Below are 13708 nucleotides of genomic sequence, written 5' to 3' on the forward strand. Positions count from 1 at the left end.
GGCAATAAGACAATGGCTAGTCACGTGAATAATGACACCTAAAGCCATCTGCTCAGCTACAGCCAATACAAAGAATTGGAGCAAACACCCCAAAGTATAACTCTGTTAGAACTTCAACATCTTCCATTAGGGAGAGAGGAAGGGTAGTAATAAGACTACAGCCAGTACTACAATTAAACCAGAACTATTCCCCATTTTACAGATGGTCTCCATACCATTTCCTATATAAGTATTAGTCTCTCCTGCAAGGTGTATACTCAGCTAAAAAATTAGGGATACTTCAGAGCAGTAGTTATGGAAAGGCATAGCCTTTTCATAGATAAGCACTTACCCTTTGGATAACAAAGTATATTTAAATGCTTTTTAACAAAATTAGGAATCATTTTCAAAAGGCCTATTGGTTGAAAGTGGAGTGGTAGTACAGGAAAGGATGGGGAAAACACTACTTTTTTGTTACATATCCTAGCATTGGGAGGCAGAGGCAGAGGCAGGTGGATTGCTGTGAGTTCGAGGCCAGCCTGGTCTACAAAGAGAGTCCAGGACAGCCAAGGCTACACAGAGAAACCCTGTCTTGAAAAACAAAAACAAACAAACAAACAAACAAAACAGAAAATATACACAAAAACAATAGTTCATTTTGTTTATTATGTACATTTACATAGACATTACAAGTATAAAAACTACACATCACTAACATATCATTTAGCAAACTGACATTTAAAAGTACAATATGATATTAAGTATGGTGAAACAGATGCTTGCTTCTAGGATGAATTGATTGTTGGGAACATAAATGGGATATCAACCAGTTGCTCAACAGAAACACAGGCATCTGCTTTGCGCCATATGTGTGACAGCTGGTTTTCTGTCAACTTAACACAAACCTACACTTATCTAGGAAGGTGGAAACCTTAATTGAGAAAAATGCCTCAAAAGATTGGCTTGTAGACAAGCCTGAGGACCATTTTCTTTATTAATGATTTATACAAGAGGGTCCAGCCATCTCTGGGCAGGTGTCCTGGGCTGTACAGGATAGTGAAGTTAAACAAGCCAGTAAAGCCTGTCCCTCCTTGATTTGCTTCGGTTCCTGCCCTGACTTCCTTCGATGATAGACTGTCATGGAAGTGTAAGCCCAATAAAGCCATTTCCTTCCCAAGTTGCTTTTGGTCACATTGTGTTCTATCATAGAAAGAGAAGCCTAACTAAGACAATATGAAACCATTTAAAAAAAAAAAAAAAGACCAAGGGACAGAAGATGCACATAACATTGATCCTTCTCTGAAGAAGTAAAAAGAGCTGAGGAGATGGCTCAGTCCCTGCAGTGACTCCAGTGCAAGCACAAGGACCTGAGGTCAGATTCCTAACACGCATGGAATAGCTGGGGATAGCAGAGAATACCTGTAACCACAGCACTAGAGAACTGGGCTGTAGAGATAGGTAGATCCCAGGTAAGTTAGTCAAAATTGCAAGTTCCAGATTTTATGAGAGTCCTCGTCTCAAATTATAATATCAAATTAAAAATAAAATTCCTTAAGCATTTTTTTTTAAAAGAAGGGCTAGAAATGTGACTCACTTGATTAAAGAGTGCGTGCCTGACATGCACATGCCCTGCAATTGACCCTCAAGCACCACAAATACTGTGTTGCCACACACTTGTAATTACATCAGGAGGCATGATGTGGATAGTCAAGGTATCCTCAGTTACACAATGAGTTTTTATATAGATTTTCTTCAAATGGAAAAAGGGAAGAAAGAAAGACCATCCTATTGAGAAAGTCCTATTTCCACCCTGTGCCTTGGTGGGACTTTAGTATATCATGTACATATTATCTATCCAACCCCCTCAGGCAAGCAACAACTCTTCTGATTACATAAGTGGGGTCACTGGCATATCAGAGTGAGAAAGAAACAGCAGAAAGTGGTGGGAAAGAAAGCACAAAACACAATGCTACTGGCAAGTGGGAAGCAGGTATAGAAAGGCTGTTAGAGCCCTAGAAGCCTTACAGACTACAAGGAAGATCTTAAACTTTCAAAAAGGAAAAAAACAATACATGTTAACTGCACAAAGTGTGCTTCCTAACAAAATTGTACATGAATGTCAATATAATATAGTTATTTATATATATATATATATATATATATATATATATATATATATATATATATATATGTATGTATTAGAAACACTTAAGTCCATCAATAGTTACAATAATGCTTTCTTGAAAAGCATCAAATGAAAACGGGGAAGATGGAGACCACCCCAGGAGACCCTCAAAACACAGAATTCTTACAAAGTCTACCACTAAAGAATGAACAAGGCAGAAAAATCTTAATCATCTCCAATATGGAATGGTATGCAATACCTTTTCACTTTTAACTTATCTTCCTTTTAGTAGCTGAATTAAAAGGTAAAATATTGTGCCTAATGTTTCCTGTGTCCTCCATCATCTCCACAACTCCTGCCTTACATTTCTATCCCCCAAACAGCAGCTCTCAGCCCCAGCCCTTTCTCTACTGAGAGACTGTGTTCTTCTTCCTTCTTAAAATCTTTGCACCACTAGGGCCATACAACACAAAGAACACCAGCAAAGCTTCTAGTCCCCTGTGCTAGCCTGTGTTGCCTGGCAGCTAATTACAATTATCATAACCAATAATGACTTTCAAAAAAAATCCCAGAACACTCATAAAAAACAACTCTGGAGGTTGTAGGATGAGAATTATGTATCCTACAATGGCATTTTTCAGTATTAGTATTTCTTTATGTAATTATGATTATGTAAGAGAACGTCATCTTTTTTAAGAAATCTGTGATTGACCCAGGGCAAAGAAATGATGCCTATAGTTTGTGATAAAATCAATAAGAAAAAAAATATATGTATAACATACATTCAGGATTGGATGGCAAACGGTGAATCTGAGTAAAGGCTATAACAGAATTTTATTTACTATTTCTGCACATTTGAAGCAGTATAAAAATATGGCATTAAAAGCCATAGTACAAAAACTAGGTGTATTAGCACTAGCCTGTAATTCCAATACTGGGGATGTGGAGGCAGAAGAATCAGAAGTTCAAGGCCAACCTAAGATACAAAGAAAGTTTGAGGTCAGCCTTAGCTATAGGAGAGCCCACTGCAAAACACAGACACAAAGCCACCTACAGCATAACTGCTAGCTTTTCTTGGTGCTCATCTGAAGGGCTGCAGTCCTTACCGTGCTTCATCCTTCTGCACTTGTACATCCACAGTGACACTGTACAGAAGCAAAGGTTTTGGAAACTGCCTGGGTCATATAGCTGACTGGCCACAAGACTGGATCCTAAGTCTGTTAATTCAGGCTAAACATTGTCTAATCTGACATCTTTCCCTCTTAACCTTACCTGAGAAGCCACTATTTAGGTTCTAAGCATTGCTGTCATACACTAAAATGTTAAAGGTGCATTCTCTTTTCAGGCTCCAAGGGATGCAACATTCATGGACAAAACATGGGCTAAGAACAAGGATGTCACTGAGGCCATCTGTACTAACACTGAAAACACAGAAATTATTTTACTTTTTTAAAAAACCTTTAAAATTTTTTTATCATTGTGAGTTTGTGTGTGTGTGCGTGCGTGCGTGCGTGCGTGTGTGTGCGTGCCGCACACATGTGCATGCATATGATGCATGTGTGAATGAAGGTGCATGCACGCTATAATGCCCATGTAGAGATCTGAGGTCATCTTTTGGGAGTCTATTCTTTCCTCCTTCCAGTGTTGGTTCAGGCACTGAGCTCAAGTTACCATGGTTCCTTGACAGGTGCCTTTACTTGCTGAAGCTATTTACTTTACTTGCTGTTGCTATTTTTCACACCCATGTACCAGGTGTTCATCTCTGTTCATGTGTTCTGATTCAGCTGGGCAACCAAACAGCAATACATTATTCCTTCCTCACAGTCTCTTGCCATAATTTCCAAAGATCTTTTGTTCAAAAAAGTAGAAAGATATTCCGTGAATTAAAGGCAGATTCACAGCCCTGACCTTGCTTAAGTAACAGTAGCTAATAATAATAGTAGTAATAAAAATAATAGTAATAATAGTTACCATGTATAGATAATACAAACTGAGCATGATTATGTACAAAATATCTTTCTAAGTATTTTAAAAGCATTAAACTTGCTGATTCAGGGAAAGATCTACTTTTATATATATTTAACAAATAGAAAAGTGAAGCATTAAAATTGTAATTGCTTCAACTGAAAAACCTGGATGTGACTACAAGCATGGGGTGCCTGATCCTAATAGGATACATATTGCTTCTCAATTTGGAAGCAAGTAAATAATAAATGTCATCTGGTATTTTGAAGCAACAGTTTATACTTTTGCTTTAAAAGTAACAAACAAATATAAACTTTTACCTGCTGCTTTCTAAGTAAATGAGCTCACCCTGTACTAGATGCCAAGTGGTATATATACTCTGTAGTAAGACTCTTAGGCAGGTTTGTTTTTATACAAAATGAAGAAACCCACTAGAACTGACTGAGTACCTGAATGCGCTGAGGTGAGGCTACCGCAGAGTCGGTGGAAATTATCTGGATGCGCGGGGAGGGGCTGGTCATCCCTGGAGATTCCGGCCGAGAGGTCTGTGTACGTGGTACCTGTGGATGAGAACACAGGGTTTAGGAAGTTACCCAGTGATTTTCTATGGACTTCTCTTTTCCTTCTTAAAGGGTCTTATAAAGTTCATGCTGGCCTTGAACTATTGAACTACTGACCCTCCGGTTTCTATCTCCCAAGTACCAGGATTAGAGGTGTGCACTACCATGCCCAGCAGGAGCATGCCTGTTGCTCTTGCTATGCCTTGAATACAAACTTAAACTTTGAGGATCAACACAAGACAACGGCAAAGGAAATGGCGAGACACTGCCCATAATGGTTCCAAGAAAATAACACCTTAAAATAGCTGTTTCTGACATTGAAAACACAAGGACAAACCAAATCAGTTCTTTTCATGACCTTTTTAAAAAAGCTATCAAAAGAAACTTTTTTAGAGATGCTCTTTGAATTTTTTCCACTGTTTCCAAAGCCAGCTGTGAAACTCTCTTTTGTGATGATTTTTCATAGAAAGGCATTCACATCGCTGCAAGAGATGATGGCAAACAGAGCCAGTGCAGCCCTGAAATTATTAGGAGCAGCACTTAAGGACAGGTCTTAACAACCTCCTAGATTCAGGCAGAATGCAGTTGGGCAAAGGTTACTGTGAACACAAGTCTCATACTTAGTCAATACCTACCAAAGGCGAAGATCAACGTGCTGAGTGGTCACCTGGGTACCTGAAGTAAAAAGACAGTATTTTCCTAAATTAAAAGCATATCATAAACCAACACCATACAAAGGTGACATGGCTCCCACCCTCTAAAAATGCTTCATTAATTTATTCTGTGAGGCCAATATTGCTCAACATCTAAAGATGTAATGAAAATTATCTTACAAATATAGATGTAAAACCTCAACAACAACAACAACAACAAAAACAACAACAACAAAGCAAATTGAATCCAGTAGCATGCCTAAGTGTAGCTTATCTAAGGAACACAAGGCTGGTTCAGTGCATGGAAATCAGTTTGGCAAGAGCTGCAAGATCACTTAATGGACAGAACAGACAGAAAGCATTTGACAAAACCTAACACCCTTTCATGATTTAAAAACAAAACTCAATAAATTAGAAATTAGGAAGGCATTCATCTAATAAAAGAGGACAAAAGCTTGTCCCCAAGATGAGATTATCAGGTATGTTTTCACCACTTGTAAATGTACTGGAACTGCTAGCAGGGAAATTAGTTAGAGAGAGGAGAAAACTAAAAGGAGGAGAAGGGGAAACAAAGGATGAAAACTCAAGAAAGAAGACATATATTATGGTTGTAAAGAACAAGTAAAACTATCTCCATATGCATATTAAAGGTTCTTCCATAAAAATCTTACAGAATCCACAAAAGTTCCCTCATAACTGGCCGCAGTTCCAACGCTACGAGTATAAGATCAACTGTATTTCTATACATTGGCAATACACAATATGAGAACAAAATTAAGAAAAGAATCTCCCTGATGATATAAAAAAGAACAAAACATGGGAATAAATTTAACAAAGTATAAACAAGTCATGTGTTCACACATATAATCCCAGAAACTTGCTGTTAGTCTGAAGCCAACCAGAGATACATAAGCTCTATACAGGCTAGATTGGGCTATAGAGTGAGAACTTGCTCCCATTCCCCCCACCTCCAAAAAAGCAAGCAAAGAAAAATTTAAAATACCCAGAAAATACCACTGAAAGAATTAAAACAGCCTAAGTTTTATCCATGTTCACAGACCAGAACAGAATGCTAATAGGCACTGTTCCCTAAACTGACAGATTTAATGTCATCCCTGCTGAAAACCCAGATGCTGTTTTTCTGCCTCCATAAATTGATCTGTTGATCCCTAAAATTCAGATGAAATGCAAGGAACCCAGAACAAAACAATCTTCCATTTAAAACATTCTAAAACCTATAGTAATCAAAGCAATGTGGCGATCCACCACTCTCAATCCTGGCATTTATCTACATGATAGGACATCAATTTATGGGAGATGTCTGTATTTCAGTATAGTATTCAAGACAACCAAGTTATGGGTTCACCCAAGTGCCATTAATAGATGCTGGATAAAGGAAGTACAGTTAGAAGTTAAGACAAGGAAAGGAGTTCAGCCAAGGGGAAGCTCAGCCCTCAAGGTGGAATTTCGGCTGAATGCTCCAACTTCTCGAGTCTATTTCTTTTCTTTTCGAGACAGGGTTTCTCTGTGTAGCCTTGGCTGTCCTGGACTCACTTTGTAGACCAAGCTGGCCTCGAACTCACAGAGCTCCACCTGCCTCTGCCTCTCTCTCCAGTCTATTTCTGCTGGATGTGGTAAGTACCCAATTTGATGCCATCTCTCTTTGTTGCTATGTGTTCTTGTGCTTGGAAGCCTAACCCCAGAGAGACACACTGTTCTGCCTACAATTGGTGGGTTTAAAGCCAGCTGTCTGTCTTAAAGGGCTTCCTAAATTAGCTTCTGCTAGATGTTTATAAGGGACTGGTTTGATGCTATCTTTCCACTATTATTTGTTCTTTTACTGGCAGTGAGTTCAGTATTAAATTTAGGTTGAGAGAATAGCTTTAAGCATCCTTGGGAATCAGTGTAGGGATGCTCAGTTCTGGAAGTGATAAGGCTAGTAGTCTAGACTCCTGAGCCCTTGGAAATGGAATATAGTAGCTGTGCTATGCTTTTTGTGCTGCTATAACAAATAATAAGAAAATAATGCAAATGGAGGAATTATTTTATCTCGCTGCTTCAGAGGTTTCAGTCATCATAGAGGCAATGAGGCAGCACAGAGCTGTTCTCACTTGGTAAGCAAGAAACAGGAAAACATAGGGAAAGGGGCCGCAGAGCTACAGCCCCAAGAACACACTCCTATGACTTAACTCCTGCAACACCCCCCACCTCCTACATTTCACCTTCCCACCAATGTCTTCATATTACGCCTCCATCAAAGGATGAATCCATTTGTCAGGTCAATGCCTTCCTTACCTGGTTCATGAACTGCTACTGATACAATAGCTGTGTACTTTTTACTGATTGTCTATTTCTCAATTCTGTTAAGTTGACAATTAAGGCCAAACATCACAATGTCAGAAGCAGCATAAAGATGGTCTTACTTGAAGACAGACAGGACACACAAGTAGAGATTTCCTGTGCTACCCCACAGGTTTGCTTTCTTCTACTCCTCCCTACTCTACCAAAACACACACACATACACACACACACACACACACACACACACACACACACACACACAAACACACACACACACAAACACCCCGCAGCCAATTGTTCTCAGCAGCTTTATTTACATTTTTTCCTCAGCAACTTCACACACACACACACACACACACACACACACACACACACACACACACACACACGAAGCCAATTGTTCTCAGCAGCTTTATTTACATTTTTTTCCTCAGCAACTTCCCAAGCCAAATAATAACCAAACCAGCCAGGGGGTGGTGAGTAGAATCTGCAGACCTGTCCCTTCAAACTCCTGTGCACATTCCATTTACCATACCACACAGGGCTGTTTAAAAATGCCCTTTCAAGGCTACATGGTAAAACCCTGTCTCAGAAAACAAACAAACAAAAAAAGATGATGCCCATTCTGTGAGCCCGCTTTACTGAAGGTCAAGGACATACTATCATGTCCAAGGAAGCAAAATTGGAAGTGTTCCTGCTGTTCTGCCAGCTGCTGAAGTAGTCTATTGACTACATGATGGCCTGCTTCTGGAAAGATGTATACTACTTTACCAAGCCTTCCTTTACCTAGACTCCTGTGGCTTTTTTAAACCCTCTCCCCAACACCTTTCCCTTTACAGATCACCTTTCTTTAGTGAGCTCACAGAATGTTACCATGGAGAACAAACAACCAGAAGCAATTTTAAAACTACATGGAATAGCGAGCAGATTTGGAGAACAGGTATGTTTTGCATACAGCAGTAACTTTACTATGCCTGAGCTATTATTTCTACAGACATGGAATCTTTGAGGCACAGACAACAACAAATGTTCTGCACTACATACAAAAACCACTCCAAGAACAGAATGGACTTGTTTACTGTCTATAAGGGCTAAGGTTAACTAACCTGTAAGCCTCATTTGCCCAAGGACAGAAAACTTCCTGGAATACTGGGGGCTGTTGTTCATGAACTGCACATGATGTGCAGTTGGGAGGTATATAGGCAGGAAGGATGTCAGGATGTATGTTTGCCCCTGGTTGCACAAAAGCTGGAAGTACCATAGCTTTGTGGGTCCTGCCTATATATAAGACCTGACTAAACTAACTCATTGGCATTTCTCTGGGAGTCCTAGGTATAGACCTGGCCAGTGTCCATCTTCCTGACCAGTATTTAATAAAGCTTGCTTCAACTGGACAACCATGGATTTTTGTTTGTTTTTGTTATTTGGCACAGGGTTTCTCTGTGTAGCTTGGCTGTCCTAGACTCACTTTGTAAGCCAGGCTAGCCTCAAACTCACATCAATTCGCCTGCCTATGCCTCCAAAGTGCTGGGATTAAAGATGTGTGCCACCATGTCTGGCTCATGGATTTGGCCTTTCTCCTTGTAATTTTCAGATTTAACATTATCTACATCCACCAAACACATGCCCTGAACACAAACACAAGGCAGAGCTGAAGCCCCAGTCTTAAGTCTGGGTAGGAAGATAGGCAACAAATTTGTCAGTTGCATAAAGGATGTCAGAGGTGCACAGGATTGCTTCAAGTTTAGCCAACTCTTTGTCCAAGGCTACTGAGAAAAGAGAGCTCCTGAGATACCAATAAGTTTAGAGGTGCAATTTTACAAACACTAACACAAAGACTCTTTGGCCCAGATCTAGCCAATAGACAGAACATTCTCCACAGTTGAGTGGAGAGTCAGGTATAACTTTCGCACGAACTCTGGTGCCTCATATTTGACCATGTCCCCTGGAGGGGGAGACCTGGTGGCACTCAGAGGAAGGATAGCAGGTTACCAAGAAGAGACTTGATACCCTATGAGCATATACAGGGGGAGGAAATACCCCTCAGGAACAGTCATAGGGGAGGGGAATAAGGGGAAAATGGGAGGGAGGGAAGAATGGGAGGATACAAGGGATGGGATACCAATTGAGATGTAACAAGAATAAATTAATAAAAAATTAAAAAAAAAAGACTCTGGCTTTGAGACATAAGCATCTGCTATAAGGCCAGAGGGTAGTCTCCTGTTTAATCCAGGCACACACCATTTCAACAAACAATTAGTATAAATTGATGGTCACAATCATTAAAACATAAACAAAAGTCTAAGGAAAAGGAAGAAAGAGGTTCAGTGGGCTGTTTTTGTTTTAAAAATGGGTTGGAGATGAAAGTGGAGATAGCAAATTTTAAAATTTAAGTTCAAGTTGGGCTAGGGAAGTAGATCAGTCCAGAGAATGCTTGCCTAGCATTCAGTATGGCCTAGATTAGTTAGATTCCCAGCACTGCATAAACCAGGCATGGTAACAAAGGCTTGTGGTCTCCGCATTTGGAGAGGCAAAGGCAGAGCCATCAGAAGTTCAAGGGCATCTCTGGCTACATAGTGAGTTCTAGGTCCTGCTTGAGTGATACATACATAAGGCTTCACCTCAAAAAACAACAAAACAAAAAAACCTTTTCTATTTCAGAAGTTTGTATGTGCATTAATTTAAAGCAATGTAAGTTAAACTCAGGTACTACTCCAAAAGAATATTTCAGAAAGAAGATGAAGTCTCTTTTAGAGAAAGTGGACTGAAATTCCCTCCATCAACAGTTACTTATAGTTCCTAGAACCCACTAGTTCTAGCCAGTAAGTGCCTATGAAGGAAAAGAGGGACAAGGAGAGGTGAGAAAACTCCAGGACCAAACTTCTGCACAAAAGTGGCTTTAGCCCCAATTAGCTTTCAAAGATATAAAAAGGGACTCCTCATTAAAGGTCGGGTGGGAAAGAGCATACCACCAGCTACAGAAGCAGAAAATGCCAGATTATTTATAGTTCCATGGCAGCCCTTCAGATACTCAAGCAATTAAAACTGGCTCTTTCTGCCTCGTTTTATGCAACATTTATCTCACTCTTTCTGTCCATCCATCCACTTCCACATAATTCAATATTCTTTAAGAGTTACTACTTAAAAAATAGCAACAGTTGGTTCCATTATTTGCTATTAGATGCTTTGACTAGTAAAGAATGGATACATGTGTTGGTGTTAATTTATGACAGAGAAAGGTAGAATAATGTATATGCCCCACACCAGGTAATGGGTTGCTATGGTGTGCTATATTCTATTATACAGTATAGTACAGCTGTGAGAAATTATGTTCTTGCAGGCCATATAGGAAGCTGCAGATTCTGTGAAACAGCATTATGGAAACACAAAGTAGTATGTACACTATGGTTACAATTGAATAAATGCATATAAATTTATTCATCCAATAAGCAAATTCTATTTTGCTTTTAGAGACAAGTCTCATTACAAAGCTCTGGCAGGCCTGAAGCTATGTAATATCAGGCTGGCCTCAAATATACCTTACCTGCTTCCCAAGTGATATAAGTGCACTAGTATGCCTAGCCCAACAAGCAAAAAGTAGTGCTCACTATACTCCAAGAAAATATATATGGCCCAGGGAACACAACAGCAAATATAACAAAGGCTCTGGCCTTCCTAAAGCTTATCTTTTATATGATAAAGGGCTAGGCCTGTAGATAAAACAAAAAACAAAAACAAAAAACCTCACAGAGGAAAACAGAAACCATAATTGGGGTATAGGAGGTGGGTGAGGGGATACAGGTAGTGGCCATCTTATATCTGATGTTCTTCTTATAATTAAAGAATTTCCCATGAAGGTTACCCTCCCAAACCACATATATTGCTAAACTTTGGTACTTTGAATACCCTTATTTTTCACAAATCTAAAATATGAACTCTTCATATTTTCCTTATTTGGAAAAAAAACTTGTCTTGTAGCCCATCTAGGAAGCAATAAAACCTTTTATTATTATTAAGATAAGGTATAAAAGTATTCTGTCCTTGTGACTATTAAAGAGTTGCCACTGAAGACTTTTACAAAATAGGCTGTTTCTTTACTTACAAAGTTAGACAGAACCATCCCAACGAGCAGCTTATTTCATTGAAACTATCCAAACTAAGTATCATGGCTCCCTTGTAGGAAGCTTTGGGCTCATTTGATATTCTAACTCTCTGACTAAAACTGAGCTTAATGCCTCCTTGCTTCATTGAGAGGATTAAATTCACTATTTCCTGCAACAAGTAAAATTGTACAATTTCTCAAATCTTTTTAAAGGATTGCACACTAACCACATACCTCAAATGCAATGAAAATCCAAGACAGCTGGTACTCTCAAAAAAAAAAAAAAGCAGCATTTCTTTGTGCCAAGACACAGCACAGACATGATTTTTGGCATACTTCTACATAAGCTACAACTCTTGTGCAAGGGCACCAAGCTTCCTCATTTTCTCCCTTCTGACAACTCCTCTAGTCTACTCATTTCTCATAACACAAATCTAGTCTTACTTTTTCTAACATCAGTTCTATTATAGTTCAACAGTATGCTTTTCATTTTCTTACTGCTCTTAGGTCACACAGCTTTTTTAAAGATGCACATCACCTGACCTCTCCCATCCTATCAGCTATGATACCTAGGCCTGACTAACATGAAACATGCAATAAAAATATTTTTTCCCTTTTACTTCTTCTCTGAAGGTAGTTGCAATATTATTATTTGTTTATAAATGGCTATATTTTCTATTAATATCATTTTTAGATAATAAAAATACCAGTATATAAAGAGGGCACTGGATTAGAAGGAAATCAATTACAATTCATACTCAATGAATTATATATTAAATTTGAGGTAAATTGTGGTCTATCTACTTCTTGCAGGTAAAGTTATATAATTATTTTTTTAAACTATTAAGAATAAACACCCAGGAGATCCAATTTGACTCTCATAGCTCTTGATTTAGCAACTCAACTTTTAGTCTTAAAGAAATACTCCCACACGTAAGCCCAAGGAAGTATACAAAGATGTTCTTTGCAGCACTATTTACATGAGAATTTTTGAGAAAAAAAAAAACTTAAATGTGTATCACAATGGAGTGGACAAATAAAGATCCAACCCCACGCAACATTACAATATGGCAAGGAGAACCAGGGTGTCCATATCTGAAGCCACTAAAAACCAACACCAAGTTAACTGGCTACTCCTGATGAGCAGTGGAGCATACACTTATGTTGAACTTAAAAACTTTGTTTCTTGGGTTTGAAGGGCCATCAGTGGTAGAACACTTATCTGCATACATATAAGCCCTGGGTTCCATCTCTATGACCATTAAAGCAAAGCAACACCCCAACAAGGAAAACTGGAGGCTTCTAAATTACACAGCATTCATGAATACAGGGAAGGCCGGAAGTGAACACATCAAACTAAAATGTCAAAGAAGTTCCCGAGACACATCAGATGCTGACTGTATTGTAACTAAGTATAAAATGTAAAGATTATTAATGTTAACTCTAGAACTATAAAACTTCCAAGGAGAGAAGATCCTGTGGCCTTAGGTTAGGTAAAGATTTTAGATATAAAATCAAAAGTCTAATTCATAAAATAACTTGTCACTAAAATAAAAACATTTTGTTCTTTAGATATGTCAAAATTCAAAGACAAGACAGGGACTGGCATCTTGCAGGTAAAAGCACTTCTGCCAAGCCTAACAACTGAGTTCACTTGCCAGGACCTATCTGGTAAAGAGAACCAACTCCTATGCTTTGTCCTTGTGCTACGGCAAGTGTATACTCTTACACTTGTGTGCACACATACATACACACTCTATCTACCTATCTATCTATATATCATCTATCTATCTATCTATCATCTATCTATCTATCTATGTATCTATCGTCTATCTATCTATGTATCTATCTATCTATCTATGTATCTATCTATCATCTATCTATCTATGTATCTATCTATCATCTATCTATCTATCTATCTATCTATCTATCTTTGTTTTAATTTAAGCCAAAGATTGGTAGAAGATATCTCCATAAGTAATGTGTGATGAAGAACTCATAATTCTGGTTATTCATGATAGCA

At 38.6% G+C, this 13708-nt stretch overlaps 1 protein-coding gene across 7 annotated transcripts in view; it reads right to left on the minus strand.

The window, feature by feature from the left end:
- Positions 1-13708, minus strand: part of NR2C2 (nuclear receptor subfamily 2 group C member 2) — a 71967-nt gene that overhangs the window by 23918 nt on the left and 34341 nt on the right. For all 7 annotated transcript variants that reach the window (XM_084764954.1, XM_084764955.1, XM_084764950.1 and 4 more), the window contains 2 exons: positions 5265-5304; positions 4519-4629 (listed from right to left, as the gene is read on the minus strand). In XM_084764954.1, the coding sequence (XP_084621080.1) occupies positions 4519-4590 (72 nt within the window). In that variant the 5' untranslated portion in view covers positions 4591-4629; positions 5265-5304. The remainder of the gene's footprint in view (positions 1-4518; positions 4630-5264; positions 5305-13708) is intronic.

Source organism: Acomys minous (assembly GCF_964271855.1).
Source record: "Acomys minous genome assembly, chromosome: 17".
NCBI lineage: Eukaryota > Metazoa > Chordata > Mammalia > Rodentia > Muridae > Acomys > Acomys minous.